This window comes from Aptenodytes forsteri, unplaced genomic scaffold, assembly GCF_000699145.1.
Source record: "Aptenodytes forsteri isolate BGI_AS27 unplaced genomic scaffold, ASM69914v1 Scaffold267, whole genome shotgun sequence".
NCBI classification, from domain to species: Eukaryota; Metazoa; Chordata; class Aves; order Sphenisciformes; family Spheniscidae; genus Aptenodytes; species Aptenodytes forsteri.
The window spans coordinates 357,604-376,219 of record NW_008794173.1 but is presented as its reverse complement, the minus strand read 5'-3'; the positions used below and the strand labels follow the sequence as shown (position 1 = coordinate 376,219).

General features: G+C 38.8%; 1 protein-coding gene across 1 annotated transcript in view; it reads right to left on the bottom strand.

The window, feature by feature from the left end:
- The window catches only part of CNTN6 (contactin 6), a 92,642-nt gene that overhangs the window by 36,534 nt on the left and 37,492 nt on the right, over positions 1–18,616 (bottom strand). Inside the window, exons 6-9 of the mRNA XM_009283533.1 lie at positions 12,503–12,687; positions 9,770–9,906; positions 6,010–6,139; positions 4,787–4,937 (exon numbers count right to left, since the gene is read on the bottom strand). Coding sequence (XP_009281808.1) covers positions 4,787–4,937; positions 6,010–6,139; positions 9,770–9,906; positions 12,503–12,687 — 603 coding nt within the window. The remainder of the gene's footprint in view (positions 1–4,786; positions 4,938–6,009; positions 6,140–9,769; positions 9,907–12,502; positions 12,688–18,616) is intronic.

The window sequence follows — 18,616 nt, the reverse complement described above, 5'->3', positions numbered from 1 at the left end:
TCAGTTAAGCTAAACAAACAGTGTTGACATTCTGGTAATTGAAATGTTTCACTGAAGTTTGTTGAACTGCCCTGACACATTTCTTCTCAAATTGGTTCAAGCTGAAATGCTATTTCACAGCACAATATGTTTTGTATGTTGTATTTGATCTGTGGATTGAGGACTTCTCCTGTTTACCAATTAATTGCCTTTATTTTTTTAACTCCTTATTTCTCTAAATCTGACAGCAGTCTACAAGAAGACAGAATTCTTTTCCCAAATAACAGAAAAGCTTAAAATGTCTTCAAATGTTCATGGGTTTGGAATCTGACTTTGAACAGTGGAGCAGCAGAAGAAAGGCAGAAGCAGATGGTGGCCACGAGTGCTCAGAAGGCCATAGGAGAATGGTCCTGCCCAGGAGACTGGTAGAGCAATTCAGATGCAGCACGTGGCTGTGAGCAGATCCAACTCTTTAGTTAATGAAACCTGCTGAGTCCTTGCGTTTCATATTTGAGCAGGAGAATCCCCTTGAATTTGAGGCTCCAAGGGGCGGCTGTAACACCTCAGCAATTACCAGATAATTCCTCCCACCCATAGCGTTAGAAGTCTCCAGTCACAACATCTGCTCAGTTTTCTTTGCATAAGGCTGTTGAAAGACAGCTTTTCATTTCGGTGCTCAATCATTCCCCTATGTTTCCTTTGAGAAATGGCAATAACTTGAGTGCAAAACACCAGAAACAAGCGTGGCATGGGAGAGAGAATTTACCACGTAGAGCAGCTTCATTTATGGCCGAGAATCAATTACCATCCTTCACAGAGATGGGACTGAACTGTGTCCTACAAGCAAGTCTAGGAGCCAACAAGTATTGAGCATATTTTATTGACTCCTAAACATACTTCTTGTCCAGTCCCCAGAAAACAATTTAAATTATGAATATTTGCTTATTACTGATTATTAATGCATGGAAAGTGCTGTATATGACTAATGCATTCTTTCAGCCTACCTCATTTCTCGGTTTTCCCTCAGCTATCCTCATTTAAATTCTGAGTGGAGTGAATCACATATGTTTATATGCATTCGCTACTATGCTTGGGGATCCTCAACTCATGGTGAGGGAATAGCACCTCTCTCTGGTAAAGCAAAAGGGGTTCCAATTCCCATTTATTAAAATGCTTCAATCAAAAAGAATTTTTATAAAATAAGTTTTCCATGAGGGTCGTGATCCTGAATCCACTGAAGGTGATAACAAGACATACATTTGTGATGAGGTCAGTGTCTAGACTTGCAAATTTGCTGTATTTAATATATGAATTGTTCCCTTCTACTCTTTCTTCTCCTCAGTGGACACATGAGATGATAGAAGTGAGATGAAGAAAACTCCCATTGCACTTACTGAGAACATATGACATACATGAAAATAGCTCATATCTGTGTCAAACTCCACAGGGTGGGAGTTCAGAGCATGAAGCTTGTTGTTGTTCTTTGTTGCATTTCATTTCTACATTGAGCTAAAATCCACAACACATGCCAGGAAAAAGTTGTGCATTCAGCACAGGGCAAGCAAAATCTTTTCGAACAGCTGCCCATTGGACGAGCGGTGTTGCTCCCGAAAGCCAATTTCTCAAGACTTTGATCCAAAGGAGGAGGTTAATTGCCCAAAAGAAAACCTGAAGCTGTACTGCTAGATGATCCCGAGAAGCTGACTGGGGGATCACCTGAAGAGAGCAGACAAAACCAGCTAGGATTAGCCAACTGTGGAATTTCTTTTTGATTCCTGCAGCTGATAACCTTGAATTCCCTCTCTAAGGTGGTCAGCAGCATGAACCAAAGATAAATCCCACTACTAAGGGCATGAGCCATATGAATGAGGGTAGAATTTACCTATTTCTGAAAATTTTGAAGTAGAATACTCAATGCAGAGGGGATGTTAAGACCGGGAACAGTAAGCAGACCTGGTACAGGTATGTTCAGACTTTGTTTTACCATCTAGTGTAAAAATTTATTGATTTGGGAATTTTTTGAAGGACTTACGTGTATGCTTTAAATGCAATAAAGTCTTCTACGTAAATCAGAGCATACAAGCTGTTGAAGATCTGGGCAATGATGTGTTTGAGCTGCAGAGAAGATGGGAGAGACAAGCAGGGCTGGAGGAAACTGTCTGTGCCCTGAAAAAGGGACTGTGGGCTGAGGACCTTCACTGCTGGTCCGTGGCAAGAGATTCAGAAGATTACACTTCAGACTCAGGAAATGTTAAGATTCTTTCAAATACTGCATCTTGGTAAACTTAAAAAGGCTTGATTAAAAACCCTCAGAGGAAATCAAATAAAAAATATTTCACGGTGCTTTTATTAATATGGACAGTGTATTAATTAGCTCTTCCTAGTCAGCACATTTCTCTTTACATACTTGCAAACTAACATTAGTATAAAGCAGTGTTATCTTGTCATATTAAGAGCTCAGATGATCAGGGAGAGCAGTGACCATGCATGCATGGCTATCAGGAATAAACTATTATCATGAGTGAAAGAAAGAAGGTGAAAAAGAAATAGGGTGGAATAGATCTAGTTGCACTGTTTCAGTAACAAAAGATTGAATTTGTCTAAATCATTCCAAAGAACCTACGTGATCTGACTTATTTAGCAATGTGTCCATCACAGTTTTGCTGTCAGAACTGTAAGGGATTGGTATTTCCTTTTTTTCAGCACTTATAACCCAACCAAATATTAAAAAAAAAAAGCTAGTAAAGGAGTCCAGAGAGATTATAAATGCTGCACAATAAAATGGGAGCAGAAATAAGGAAAGCTTTAGTTAAAATAGTTAATCTGCATGTGACATGTCAGGGTTTAATCATATGTAGAGAGAAAGGCAGAGCAGATTCCTTCTCTTTTTTATGAGCAAAGATACATATGATTTTAGTACTTTAATTAGTTGTGTACTTTACATACAGCCATACAAATCCTTATTTCATTTTCTGTTTTCTGTCATAAAGATCCCTGGAAAAATACTGTATAGATGGAGTTCTTTTCTTTTCTTTAAATCCGTGGCGTTAGCTATTTTGCCATTTAATAATCAAAAAGCCTCATAAATTCTACTTTGCACCAGTGGAAACACTGGTAATAACATTTTGCACATGGAGAGTTTAAACACCCTCTCCCTCTGCCTCAGTGTAAATCCTGCTCCTTTTGTTTACTCCTGCTAAGCAGCAGAAGGCCTTCTGGGATGGTCAAAAATTACAGCGTGCTTATAATTATTGTTAGTAAATTAATACAGAAGCACAAGTAAATACTGTATGCAGTATGTAAACATTTTCATAAGCAAATCAGATGGGTAATATCGGGGTACTAGAACCTGAAGATCTAGGCTTAATGCAACTATTTAAATTGTAAGTTTTAAACAGTGCTCTCCTTGCTCCTGTTCTCATCAATGTCAGAAAATCCAGAGATTACCTGGGGCAAACTGCATACCGAGCATGTTTGCTACCTACTGTAGGGATAGGCTGCATCTAATAGGAATGAACAGGCATTTTTGTTGAATAGACCCTACAAATCAAAATGCAAATAAAGATTTGACTGAACGCTAGTCGGAAAAATATTTTTCATCATTAGCTGAGCAGTTAAACAGAAAGTAAAACTGCCATTGGCGAAAGGGGGAGGGGGGAATCACTGGAAAGTTCTCTACGCCCCGTGGCATGGGTCGCTTACCCAAATTTTTCTGTTTCATTGTGAGTACCTGTGTGAAATACTTCTCAGATTTGTGCTGTCTTTCACATATACTTCTCCAATTTACTTTTATCTGTATTGTACATTTCTGCAGTATGGGATAGGGGAAATATTTCTGTGTGTCACAGTTTTGGATAATATTGTTTTAATGAATTATAATTATTTTAAGTCTTATGTGACCCAAACTAACCTCCTTGAGCAACTCCTCCTCTGTGCAAAATCTGGTGTTCGATTTCCAGAGCTTTATGAATTACTGTTTTCAGTCTTTGAAAAGGATAGTGTGATAAAACAGTGTTGCTGTTATATTTGTGAACTGAAAGAGATGCTGAGAAAGATTACAGTTCTTAGATGCTGTTGCCCATTTCATCTGTCTACGTTTGTATATGGAAATATCATCACGGTTGTATATTGTCTATACTATTCACAACTTACTCAAGTCAGTAAGCCGCTTTTGATTTTAATGCAGTACCATTTAACTGACGTTAGCATGTAATAATGTGGATGGTTTGTGGCAACTCACAAATAGGCTATTAGCCACCACAGACAAAACGTCAGTAAAGCCCTGCCGAAGACCATGCAACCCCACACGGGTTGGCGAGGGAGCGTACCGGTATGCTGGTCCAGTGGCTAAATCCTGCCTAAACAGAAGAGACAGAAAATATGGAAGCTGATTTAGCTACGGGTTATTGTACAACCTGTACAGCTGTGAAGCAATTATGCCGGAGCCTGGGGGTATATTCCGCTTCCCTGAAGCCTCCACTGATGTCTCCTACATGAAGCTGATTCACTCAGGCTTTGCGTGCGGTAAACAGTCAGCTCTGATAGCGTTGCAGTGAATTAACTGCTGATGAACGTAAACGTATGTATCGTACAATTACCCGTGTGTATTCGGTTTGGCTTTGTTCTCAATCAGCTTTATATCTGCAGAACTCTATGACCACTGCTAAAGACAAACAGGCCTCTGGCATCAAAGTTTCCCTTCAATGAGCTGTCAAAAGCAATACTAAGTCAGCTGTGTTTCAGTGATGTTTAAATGACACTAAAGCAGACAACACCCAACAATCCAGCAACTGGTTTATGACGGTACCTTTTGTTCTGGCGCAGAACCTCCGAGCCCTTTCTCCAGTTAATAACTGCTCTGGGAGAAGCACTCGGTTTACAACCAATTGTAACTTCACCTCCAACTTGAACAACAGACATTTTTTTCACAGGATTTTTGGAAAAATCGGGTGCTGCAGCTAAAAATAGAGAAGCAAGAAGAAAGAAGAGCAGAACAGTATATGCAGCTGACAAGTTACTAAATGAACTTGCTAAATTCTTCTCTTCCAGTTACATAGTAGATGAATCTAGTAATTGCTTTGCTTTTGAGGTTTCTGCAAAAGTAGATAGATCAAACATGAAAAATGTCTTTAAGTACCAAAGAAAGGAATTCATTGTATCTTATTTATGCTGTTTCTAAACTGTCTGCCTAGAAACTGTCTGCTCTGACAATCTTTCCTTAGGGTTATCTGCAGGCTGGGAGAATGGGTCTATCTGCGATGAAGAATGAGGTTCCTGGGCAGAGCGATGTCAGCAGGATAAACATCACACTCCTGATCCCAGCCACATGTATTCGTCTGCAGAGTTTAGAGTATTCAATTACAAATACAGTTTCTCAATGGCTTTCTGTTCATAAACTGACACTGTTTTCTGAAAATGTGTTTATTTGTCCAGTAATTTATGTGAAAATTCACCCTTAGAGAAGGAGGAAACGCAAGATCTATACAGCAGTTAGATGCTCTTAAAGTCTGTGTTTTACTGGTTTCACTAGTATTTGGCTGTTGAACAAACTTTATATTTGGATATCTATAACAGAATACTTTTTATAATATATGAACAAATTCAATTTTATGTGCATGTTTGGTAATTTTTAATGAGATTATTTGCTATATGTTATTTGTTTTTATATATATATTTGCCATATGCTCTTTGTTTATAGTTAAAACTATTTTACCCACTTTCTAAAACTGACTTTTAAAAACTGCAGAATAACTATTAATAACCCATAATACTAAGTGAGAAACAGCATTCATTAAAATTGTGGGTATGTGATAAAAAAAGACCACACACAGGATTAGAATTTTCCTCCAAACCAGTCACAAAATCAGAAAAACCCATTCACACGTGGGTGATGAAGAGCAAGCAGCAAAGAAATATCAACAGACTTGAACTGCCAGGTGGAATTTAATCTACTCATTTCTTAATTTCAAATTTTTTAAATGAGTGTCCTGTTATACTCAGTACCTGCTCATTTCAGTGGCATTCACTCACCTATCACCCGCAACTCAGCATTGGCATAAATAGTATCGTACTTGTTTTCTGCCACACACTGATAGAGGCCAGAGTCTGACATATTCAGCGTAGGTATGATAAGAGTTCCATTTTCTATTTGAATTCTTTCCTGATAAAAGAAAACCAAGCAAAACACATCAATAGAGCCAATGAGTGTACAATCCCAAAGTTTTTTGGTATCACACTGATGCACCTGATCATAATTCAGAAGCAGAAATGTTGTTTTCTTAGAAGCAACGTGAATGAATAAGTCAGAAATACGATGTATACCTTGGCTATGTAATGATAATTATGTTTTCAGACCTCTTAGCTCTTCAAACTTTTCAAGAGCTCCAGGCACGTGTTGCAGAGTCGTTGCCTTGGGCAGGTTTGCCCAGATGTTCCAGCTGTGTCACGTGTTTCTCTGCATTGCTGAACTGTGAATCTGTGGGTATGCTTCACCACGAAGCAGACGCAGAAGCAGCTACCACAGGGCAGGTACGGCTGCTCCACGTTGGGAGCCTGGAGCATCTTCCATACGGCTCCTGAGAAGCAGCACCTGCAGCCCTGTCTGGGGGCACGGTGAAGCATGACCTACCCCCCCTTCATCTGATTAGATGAATCTGATGATGATAATCTAAGATGATCAGAAAAGCTCCACAGGAGACAGAGGTGCTCAAATAATGGAAAAATTTCAAATGTCATCAGATCAGAAGTAACAGAAATACGATCTACTGAAAAAGCTCTACTGAAAGCCAACACTTTTAAATTCCTACTGGAAACCCACAGGCAGCTGTTCAGATCAGAGGGAGAGCATGCTCCTCATGGCTTGCATTTCTATACACGCTAAGTTTCTTCAGTGCAATTCTGCTGAAGTAGAGGAACTTGCACAGTAGGTAAATTTGGACCAGAGCTTGGGTTTTGGTGTATTAAAATGAGTTTTATTTGCTCAATTTTGGCAAACAAAAAAGCCTGTTTCATGTTAAAAGCATAACTTAAAGCTAAAAATTTTGTGATTTTACTATTACTAGCCTTCGGAGACAATAATGCTCCACTGCAATGTGTAACACTGAGAAGGAGAAGAGAATATATTCCCCGAAACAGATCAGTGTGGAAGAAACCCACAGCAGGGAATATAAATTCCCTCACCAAATGCAAGTCTGAAACAACAGATATTGCTATTATTATTATGCTGTTCTTTTAGTCTGGCTCTGCTGCCTCTGAGGCAGTAATGGGACCATATATTGCTAGAGTATACATTACAGTCTTTGCTGAACAGCTACAAGCATCTAAAATGTATTTGTGAACTGCTGAACGTATATAACCTAACGTTGAGCTGCCACAGGTGAGCCAGTTGCACAGCCTGTTGGGGGGATTTCTCTTGCGGTGCTTGCAGAGGGGAGAGTGCCACCTATTGAGCCATGGAGCTCTCTTTTCCAATACTCCGGCTTTTTCTTGGAGGTCTCCCGACCAAGATCTGACCCAGACAAACCTTATTTAGCTTGGAAATTTGATGAGAGCACAGCCTGCGGTTGTACGGCTGGTGTATTGCAAACTAATTAACAACATTGCATTACTTATCCACTGTTAATTTTTTTTTGAGGCTCTCGTTACAGATATCTTTTGCATACTCAGTTTTACCTTCAGGCTGTTTGCTATCCTCTCGATGCGTTCTATTTTTACAAACAGCCTTTGAATATAAAACCCCCTTCTGAAGCAACGCTCGTGTTTCATACACATGCCGAATTCCCCACCATTCTCTGCTGGCTCTTTTGAACTACGTAGACAAAGAGAAGAATAAAGCACACCATGTACACAAGCAGCAATAATGCAGGGATGACCAACTCGGTGGTCAGGGAGAAAGGTTTGACAAAGAGTAGACAATATCCTCGGAATCAGCCCCAAGGTGGAAAGTGTCTAGAAGGTATTCTTCCTGTGATATTTCCAACAAGCAGGGTGCTGTGACAGACTGAATATTTTATTACACCTTCCTTGTACTTTCAACTCCAAACTATCCATTTTGTCCATTGAGCAATAACATTCAGCATTTTGTTGCCTGATCCAAACTATCCATTTTGTCCATTGAGCAGTAACATTCAGCATTTTGTTGCCTGAAGTATTCCATTTACAATACACTGTAAGTACTGTGAAAATGTTGGTTGAAAATGTCTCTGTAGAGTGGTGGTTTTTTTTTTTAGTGAAACTATCCCATTGAAGAGTTACAGATTCTAAATATCACTGTCTTCAAAGAGAGAGAAACTAGGTAATCTTGCTTAGGAAGAGGTGACAATGAGTAGAATGGTCAGGTTCAGAAAAACTGCAATCCAAGTAAATTCTAGCTAGCCTTCTCAGATGCTAGTTGGGGTCTGTTTAGGACTAATCCAGCAGAAAATCATATGGAAGTCTGGACCCCCCTCCAATTGCTTCAAATAAGTACTACTAAGTCAAACAAGTGCTGGTTCTGCAACCCAGCAGGCGCTAATTCGCCCCATATGTTTTGGAAATGATTCTGTATCTGTTCTTGCTAGACAGAAATTAATGACAGTATTATTTTTTTCCAACCCAGTAAGAATGCATTACAGATGAGCCATGCCATTTTATGCCTGATAGATGCTGAAGAGATGCTTAATAAAAAGGAAAACTTGGCCTCAGCAGAATGCAAATGCAGCAAAGAGTCTCTTGCCACAGAAGTCATTCTCCACAAGGTTGCCAACAAGTGAAGATTGGAAGATGGATGTGCCAAAGCTTGGCCACCACAGAAGTATAATTATACTGCCTGGAAAGAGACAAAGCTGGGTTCTCAAAGACCTGGCTACATAAGTATCTGATCAGGTTTCTTAAATGTCTGAGCTCCAATTAATTTCCCCTCTCCTCCTGCACTCCTACCACTTCACTACTTTCCTTTCCTCTTGGTCCTTCTTTTTTCTTTGAGTTTTTTTTCACTTATTCACCTTTCCCTTATAACTTCATACGGTTTTAATTTCCCCTCTCCTCCTTCACTCCTACCACTTCACTACTTTCCTTTCCTCTTGGTCCTTCTTTTTTCTTTAAGTGAGGTTTTTTTCACTTATTCACCTTTCCCTTATAACTTCATACGGTTTTCTTTAGTCTATTATTCTTCTACATAGCACCAGAAAAGTATTAACCTCAATATTAGCTGATTTTCATAGCTGACTGACTAATTCAGTTAAAGGATTAACATAGCATAAGAATGGCCATACTGCATGAGACCAAAGGTCCACCCAGCCTACAGATTAAGAACAGAAACAGAAGAAAAGTGCAAGTTAACAGGCTGATCAGTCTGCGATGCCAGCTCCGAACCACTCTTCCACAAACAGTCAGCTGGCATCCTACCGGTTTCCCAAATTACAGATTATGTCTACAAAGGTGTTTAGTGTTTCTGGACAGACCCTTCCTTCCCTAAGTATAATTGTTATTTTTAAACCCATCCATACCTACTGCCATATCTTGTAGCAATTAGATGCTTTGTAAGATAAATCATATGAAGAAATTGGTGTATCTATATCTCTCTCTCTATATATAAACTAGCACTACCATACATTTTCAATAAAGATGAACTCCAAGAACTGAGGCTTTGTGCTGCAAAGATTTTGTGCTATTATATTTATTTTAATATGTTAAACTTTAATTAAATTTCTGAAAAAAGGTAATATGCTACGCTGTAAAATGAATGTCATGACTAAAACGTAAAAAAAAAAAAAGACGAGCAAGAAAGCAAACAAGACAACAGGAACCTTACCTCTGATGTGAGCGGCTGGCCATTTTTTAACCAACTGTAGGAAGGGCTTGGTTTTCCTTTTGCCTTACATTCCCAAACTAAACTGTCATAGAGAGACAGAAAGGCATTTTGGATTTTTTTATCCCATTCAGGGAGTGCTGAAAAGAATATGCAAACCATTTTAAGCAGGAGAAAAATTATTTCGCTGGAGGTATGTTGCCATTAATTAATGAACTGAGCAAGGCTAATTAGTATTTGTCCAACACATTCTTATTATATTGCAAGTGAATTCTGCACAACAATTCCCTGGCATCCAATTTCAGGACTAACTTGGAAAAACGTTAGAGATCAAGTGACCGGTGGGCAGGAAATTCAGTTTAGATATTATTCATTTTTATGGCCAAAATTTGCAGAAGCGTGATTTTAGATGCCTGAAATTCTGGACATGGTCTCTGAAAACACTGAGAGACCCCTACTTCTGAAAAAGAGTCCTCCTCTCAAGGGACTTGGATCTGTGTACCGAAAATAGAAATATCAAAATCATTAGTCAGTAGCTAATAAAAATCATGGATTGTAAATATTACCCCTCTGTTTTACCCACATACCTGAGACCATGGGTTCAGACCATGGGTTCTTCGTAATTTAGAACACAGATACTACACAAAGGAATTAGGGCTACTGAGATTAGAAAAACACCCTCTCAATACTTGTGGCGCATTTACATAAATTAATTGCTGCCTAAAAGCAGAATTTGCAGGAATCACCTACAAGCTCTGTAAACATCCAACTAAGCACTGAAGGACCGAGCTGAGCAGGAATTAGCTTGAGGTGGGCTGACATTTAGAATAGTTGTCAAGATATAGGTGAATATGAGACCTAGGGAGAACAAGTAACACCCACCTAACTTTGGGATAGACCAAAGCCACATGCCAATGAGATACTAGGTTGCATCCCTCTGCCTCTAGCATAAGTGGCTGGTGTCTTAACATCCTGTGAAAAATTTTTGGCTGGGTTATTAAATCATAATGCTGTAGTCTCCATATGTATATAAAAATATATACACACACACACATGTAGTTCTTACATAGAGCAATTTAATTTTAGGAAGAGAATCGTTATCCTTTGAGACTAGCGGAACAAGCTACTAAAAAGCCTCCCTCTACAGCATGACCCTGCGGGTAGGTCATGACTCTGCCCCAACAAAGTACCTCGAGATTGTCCAACACTAGATTAATACAATGCCAACGAGCCGCTTCCCAGAATGGGAAAGTATCTGGGATACAGCTCACCATGCTTAAAAGTGATTCTGATTACACGTCATTTTTATTGCTCTCGGAGCCTAAGGCACGGGACCTACGTATCACACACAAAGCAGCAGACAGTGTCCAGGAAAGAAACCCTCTTTCCTAGAGACAAGCTGCCGACAGACAAAAAACACCGCAGCACAGAAATTAAGCAAGAGGAAGTCAATTATGTAGATAATATACCAGCCCACTCCTAACACGATGAAAAAAATCTTGTGCAAAAGCTTCATGAGCGCCGTTTATATATTTCAGTATGAACAGCTATTAATTAATTTACAAAGCACATTTAATAAGCACATTGTTTTAGATTGTATTAACTGATCATAATTTTGTAATTGCCTATGCTGTTATCAATCATGTCCAGGTAATCTACTGAACTTAATTTTAATGGAACTGCTTGATTGATGTTCTGCAAAAATTAGTGAGCAATGAGAACAAAAATAACCCCCTAAAAGCAAAGAAATAATTAAATATTCAAAACAGCAGCAGAATGCTCTGTTCCTGGCATATATCTTGATAGTAGCCACAGCTGCAGGAGACTGGTAGCTTATCAGCAAAGCCTACATCTCTTCATTAGAAGAGATTTACTTAAAAAAAAAATACTTGCCAAGGTCTTCTCAACAGATGTTAATTGTAGGCTCAGTCTAGCTTTCTGTAATTTGTTTCTTACTGTTACTTCTTTTTTCCTTCTCTTTTGAAAGTTTTATGAGGTAAAGAAAAGATCTCCCTTATCCATGCTGTCAAAATATGTTGCTTTCCCTGGGTATTAACAATGGGACTAGAGAGCATATAATTCACCTTGGCTGTGAGGGACCATCATGTGTGACTTGGATCACAGGAAATAAATGCATGCGGGAAGGGAAAAGGAAAGGGGCTAATAGACTTCATCTACAAAATCCATCTGAACACCAGTTTCATGGAAATATTATTCTCCACTTTCAGACAAGGAAGAAGGAGAGGGAGGCAGTGGAATGAGTTTCCCCTGCTTTGCCCTCGTCTGTTTATGGAGCAATAGAGTTCAGCTAGAATAGAAGGTGAGATAATCTTACACTCCCATGAACCAAAACCTCATGAATCCTTCCCTGATCTGCATCTGGGGCAGCACAGCTTTATGCTGCTGTGAGCTATTGAGAGTAAATCTTTTTGCCTGCCCTTAATGTTTCATGTAAATGTACCAGGGATTTCTTTCTGCCTCGTATTAACCTTTACAACTTCATCATGGCACAGCCCACATTTTCAATCTGAGTTTTAATGCAAAATATCTTTATTTGCTGAGAATGTAATTCAGTGAAGGTCACTGCAGACCTCCAATCATTTTTTAATCAGCTTAACCTGAACTACATTTCTTATCTCCAGTAAGGGGCTAATAGACTTCATCTACAAAATACATCTGAACACCATCATGCTCTGTAAAAAAAAAATAAATGAAGAAATTAATCAATCTGCTTACCATAGACAAATAATCGACCTCTTGCAATGTTTCTTCCTCGAATGTTTCCTGCAACGCACTCATAAGAGCCTTCATCTTCTTGCTGAACATCTGGGATTTCGAGAACTCCTTTGGTTTTGTTGTGTTCTATTTTCTTTGTCAATGAATTTACATCAGACCTCTTCCAGCTAATACTAGGGACAGGACTAAATAATTATATTTCATTAGAGAAAAAGAGAGAGCATTTGTTACAGCAGATAAAAGATAATGTGAAATCTTTTCAAAAGAGTAATAATATTTTAAAAAAAAGAAATCATTTCTGTTTCTAAGCGTGACATACAGAGGTTCATAACACTGAGATTTTTATAACCTGTCCAATTTATTTCGGGGCACAAGTCCAACAGTGGGATGAAGTCCTCAGTCAATTCTATGATTGCTTCTTAGGCCAATTTGGGTTTTCCCCCGCAGTAACTCTTACTTAGGGCTCAAACCTGCTTTTAAACACTGTGACACTGAAGGAATGACTTTGGAAGTCCAAATAAACACCATAGAAGTACTGAATTATTGACTGGTTTTCAGAGCAAACAAATTCCCTGTAGCATTAGAGGTATTTTCACACCTCAAAATAGGAAATATTGGACAAGAACTCAAAGGACCTAAAAATACCAATAAATCTAGGTATAAAAAATGGGAGCCAGCGTAGAGGAGGGCAGACAGTTGAGAGACGAAGTGGAAAGCATGAGGCATTGAGGTTGAAAGGAGATAGAGACAAAAGAGAATATTTCTTGTTTCATGTTTTTGTAGCTTTCTATCATTTTCATTTATATTTGGATCAATGTATTCTATACAGTAAAAAAAAGTCAAGTGTGAAAGCGGCTATAAATACTTCTTGGATTTCTGGTAATATCACAAACCATACAAGCCTCACTTTCATGATCTATTATGTCACCAAAACACTTTGAAATATTAATAGTCTTGGATTTCACAGTTGCTTTCTGTTTCTGCAAACTACAGTAAGCTGCTTTTTCTAAGCAGATGAGCAGCTACGTTTCGAACAGCTTTTTACAGAGGCTTTGGCTAAATGCTGACTTCTTTTCCATTGGAAGTAACATCAACAGCAAACACTCGGTACTGAACTTGAAAATATAACTTTCACGGAAATTGGAAGTGCACATTGCCCTTGTCTGCCAGTCCCCGAGGTCTCTGGCCTGCAGTGCTGACTTACAAAGTATTTATGCCTTTTTAGCAGAGGCTATAACTGCTCACACTTTAAATTATTTAGGTCCCTGGTTCAAATCCTTTTTTATTGACCAAAGAAATCAAGTCACAAATACAGAATGGACAAATTACTTCACACAGGTAAGTTTAGGCCTAATTTCTGCATTTTGGGTCTGTGTGGCTATGATGTGCCCAAGTTCACTCAAAGCCAGAAGAACCAGGACGCGGGAGAAGTGTGAGTACTCAGCAAATTACATGGATTGAGCAGCTGGGCAGGTGTTAACAGAGTAACTACAAATATAAATATCAACAGAAACAGACTATGTACCGGACAATTTACAGCTAGACCACTCTAACATACGATGAATAGCAATCCCACAAATTTGATTAGTTCTGCATTTAAGCTTGAAAGATAGAACGGGTGCACTGGAAGTCTGTAAATATTTTCCTCGTGCTGGTGGGAGTTCAGCTGGGCAAGAGAGCCTCCAAGCTGCCCTTCCCCTGCTCCGTAAAACAGAAAATCATAGTCCCAAGACCACAAATTTAACCGAGGGATCTCTAAGAGCTATTTAAGCAGCGTAATAATTCCTCTAGCTGCCTTACATTTTCCATCATAACAGAGCCGCCTGTGAAAGTGGTTTGGAACTAGACGCAATTTGTTCCAGATTTTGGAATAAACTCTGCACTGGTATGCATGTATATGGATAACTCATATGTACATACACACACAATTTATACACACACAAATTCTGACTCTTACATGAGTCCTCCAATACGGCTGAACAATTTTCTATGAATGAGAGAGACTGGGACATGTCAGATATCATTAACCAGTGAAAGAGCTGGAAAGAACACCTGAGATTTTATTCTTCTATTTCCCATTTATGGTTCAAGACCTATAGGGTTGTTTAAATTCCAAATCTTTTCAGACAACAGTAGTTGTCATCACCACCTTTATTAAATGCCCTTCACTATGAGACCAAAATCTATTTAAGATGCAAACTTCTTTAATAGTATTTTTTACGAGGAACTTTAAAAGGGCTTGTCTGTTTTTCTCCAATGCACTGGCTGGTCTGTTAAAAGCTGCTCTCTCTTCCACAAACCTTGCATGACATTATTAATGCAGAATTTCTGTAAACCAAGTTACTGTTTATTTAAAAGAAATGCAGCTCTTGCGCAGAATAAGTCTGTCCCACAATTGCTGTGCTCTAGTCAGGAAAACAACGAGGTGTTTTGCAGTCTTGTGGTAGGATTGATACAGACTGTTGACGACACAAAGGAGAGCATGGCTGGCTTCTAAAATGCTATCGCATATTAAACAGTGGGTGAATAGCTACTGTATAACAGAAGCATGCAGTGCATTGAATGCCAGAAGCATTTAACTACTTATTTTAAAGGCTTCTCTTCTGGATTTTTTTTTCGTAACAAAGAGATTAAAGGAAACTAACAGCCACATGGGAGAAGAAAAACAACAATTAGATGCATTCATTCATGCTCCACTACCTGAAAGTGCTTCATCTAAATATTTCCTATTCTATTAGCCATTTGTTTTCTCTTAGTACTGACTATTCATGAAGAAGGAAAGTCTGCACTGACACCAAGGCCACAGGCAAGACTCTGTGGAAAAAGGCCCCTTCTGTCAACTTGTCAAGTTTACCAGGGTTTGAGCTCAAGACGCTATCCTGTTTTCCTTATCCACACCACATACTTATAATGACATCCTTGGGGATGTTTCAAGGCAAACTTGCCTCATTTTTGGCCAAACACAAGGATGTTTGAAATGCACTCCCTCTGATGTTAACTGTAGCAGGATGACATAAAAACCTCAGTTCGGTTCATCAACTTTGCTGCGTTTAAATGCGGAATTGCAATAAATACTTAACAGCACTTTGTTCTCCTGCCAGGGAGCCTTGCGCCGAGTGGCCTAGTTTTATCAGCAGAGGGAATTCATTTGTCAGGACAGCAGCTCCTCATCAGCCAGAGCTACAGGTTAAATGAGCAGACTGCAGGAGGATCCATAGCTCAGCCGTGTGCCATCATCCATAGGAAGGATCTTTGTTATCACAGCAGCTTGAGAAGATGCGCATTTTTTCTTCCTTGCCTTTGCTGACACCTCATTATCATAGCCTTTCCAGCATCTTCAGTCACTGTATTTTGCAAAAGGTGGGGTTTTTTGCTGGTTTCACCTTCTTCTGATGTTAGTTTACATTTTTATAACCAAACCTCTTAACAGCAACCATTACTACAGGCCATATGAAACCTTTCAGGGTCTCTTTTACCTCAAATTTAAAATTTACTTTAATGAAATTGCTTTTTGTAACAAATTATCTATTTTACAAGTTGATGCTTTAAGAAGTGAAACTGTCCTTTAGGTATAGGTAAGTGTATACAAAACCTAGTTTGATAAATAGAGCCTTGTGAATTTTTGTAGGATTATATTGCATAACCCTATTCTATTGAAGCCAGTATCTGACATTGCTACGCGGACTAGGACCCTCCCATGCAGATTTGGGGTGGTCCTGCAACTGGTAGGTCTTTTTTATTTAGTCACTACCAATAACCAGATTAAAATAGATACTGCTTGGAGCTAAAAAGTTTTGGTATATATAAAGAAACAAGTACACTTTTCAAATTTATTACACTTCATAGACAAAGTCTTCCTTTCACCTGAATAAGTAGGAAAACAGTGCATAAACATGAGAGTGTCTTTGTACATAAATCTGTAGTTTGTCTGAAACTTTCAGAGCATCTAGGTGTACTAATTTAATTTATATTCTACCATACAGGCAGCAGAATCACAAAACCATAAGTTACTAACTCAGAAAGAAAAGGAGATGGAAAATATTTTTTGGCTGGTGACAAGCCTTGTCACACTGAACATGAAATTAATTTGTCTGCAGCATTACTGCCCACACCAAGATGAAGGTTCCACCCTTTTGTAGCAAAGACTCAGCAGCCAGATGATGCATTGCATCTATGCCTCATCTTTCGTCCTATGCATCTGAGGACACTTCACGATAAAATTAAATCTACAGCTTCGATAATGAAGACCATGCCTAGTTAAACAAGTAAGACAAAGCTGAGGTTTGAAAGCTGCTATCACATCTGCATCAACTGCTGACACAAGGAAGAATTAGGATCCAAGGGGCATAATAATTAAAGCACTCAGGCTTCTAATCATCCTGATGTATTACTAGGGAAACAGCAGAGCAGCAAATTTTCTGAAACCTGATATTGTGTCTCATTCTCCTGCGGTCACAAGCCACTCACCTTAACTACGTAAGAGAGGATCTTCCAGAGCTGCTTGCTCATCCCTTAAAGTACAAACCTTTAGGTATTAGCTCTATCAGGAATGTGGGCTGAAAATAGCAAACTTCACTTGTGGTGGCAGAAGTAATTCATATATATATATGATTTTAGAATCCCCTAATTGATCCTTTTATATCCTCCTACATGAACTCCTTGAGAATATACTAGAATAGCCATCTAATGAAGAAGTGAAGCCTGGTATTTTTATGTAAGTTTAGTAAAGATGGTTATTTGGAACCCCCTTATAGATGTGTGATTATCTACTTATACTAACAGCCTCTAGAAAAACCCTTCCTGAATACATTTACAGGAATATGTGGGGTCTTCCCATGAAAAACCAATATTCTGGGTTGAAAGAAATCCTGTTTTATATTATTCACATATGCTCTTTACAACCTCAGCTGGCAACAGCCCATCTGCAAGGATTCTGAACAGAAGAGAATGAAGAAAAATGTAAAACACAGTTTAATAAAAGTGTGCACCAGACATGGAAACTACTTTGCTTATTTTCATTTTAGAAACTATTCTATTTTGTGCAACAGAAAAGTTATTTTGGAAGAAATCTAGAGAAAGCAGCACAGTAACTCAGCTGAACATAACTCTTTCCACGGTACTCAATCCCCTCAAAGACATAGTGAACAATAATCTAGACGTATGGCATGTTTAATATAGCTTGGTCCAAAACATGTCTTTTAATACTGGCATAGTATTAAACACTGTCAACACAATGAATATTAGTGCAGAACACAAAGTCTCATCTCTTCTATTAAATTGCCACAGGCTACAGTATTTGAAATAGTCAAGCTACGATTTCATATTTCAGTTTTCCATCTTTTAAAGAATTAAGTATAATGTGCATTTTTTGCCTGTTTAGATTCCCCATGCCAATCATCAGATAGTTGCATGCTACTTACACTCCTTTTTGCCCAACTGTATTTTCATCACATTGAGGACTAATTTATTTTTCAAAAACTTCTCTACTATTCATGGTCTCTGTTTTGCAAAACGGGATTCACAGCCAAGAGCCAGCCCAAGTGCTTTTGTCCGTTCGGGATCCATCCCTCCAAACCTTCTTCCCAGGAATAAATACTGATTCTTTGCCCCCCCCATATTTATTTTCCTCAAAACAAGCAAGGTTTTACGACTGGGCTAGAAGACCGTTCGCGAGAGTCAGTCACGATATTTTCATGTAAAACACAGAGCTTTGCAACAGAGGTATGTGGAACATACCTACCTCTGGGTGTCCCACAGCCTGGCTGAAGGAGTACTTCTTAGTTAGGTGGCTTTGAGTTCCTCCAGGTAAAAAGACACCTTAAAACTCAGCCGTAAGTCTGGCCTCTTGTACTTGCATTTTAAATGTGGAAGTGTTTTTTGAGCAAGGTCCAATAGGTATGATTTGCTGTTCCATATAGAAAAGAGATGCTATTTCTCTAAATACCGTGAAAGTACTTTCATTTAAGACTTTTGGAGACCAAAACCCCAGCAGGTTGCCTATAATCTGCCTTAGATGTGAAAGATTTCTGTTATTCATAGCACAGAGGTAGTAGCAGCTGACAGCATTGTCTGAACCAGTGGCCTAACAGTATGAATATAGAAAATTATGGATAA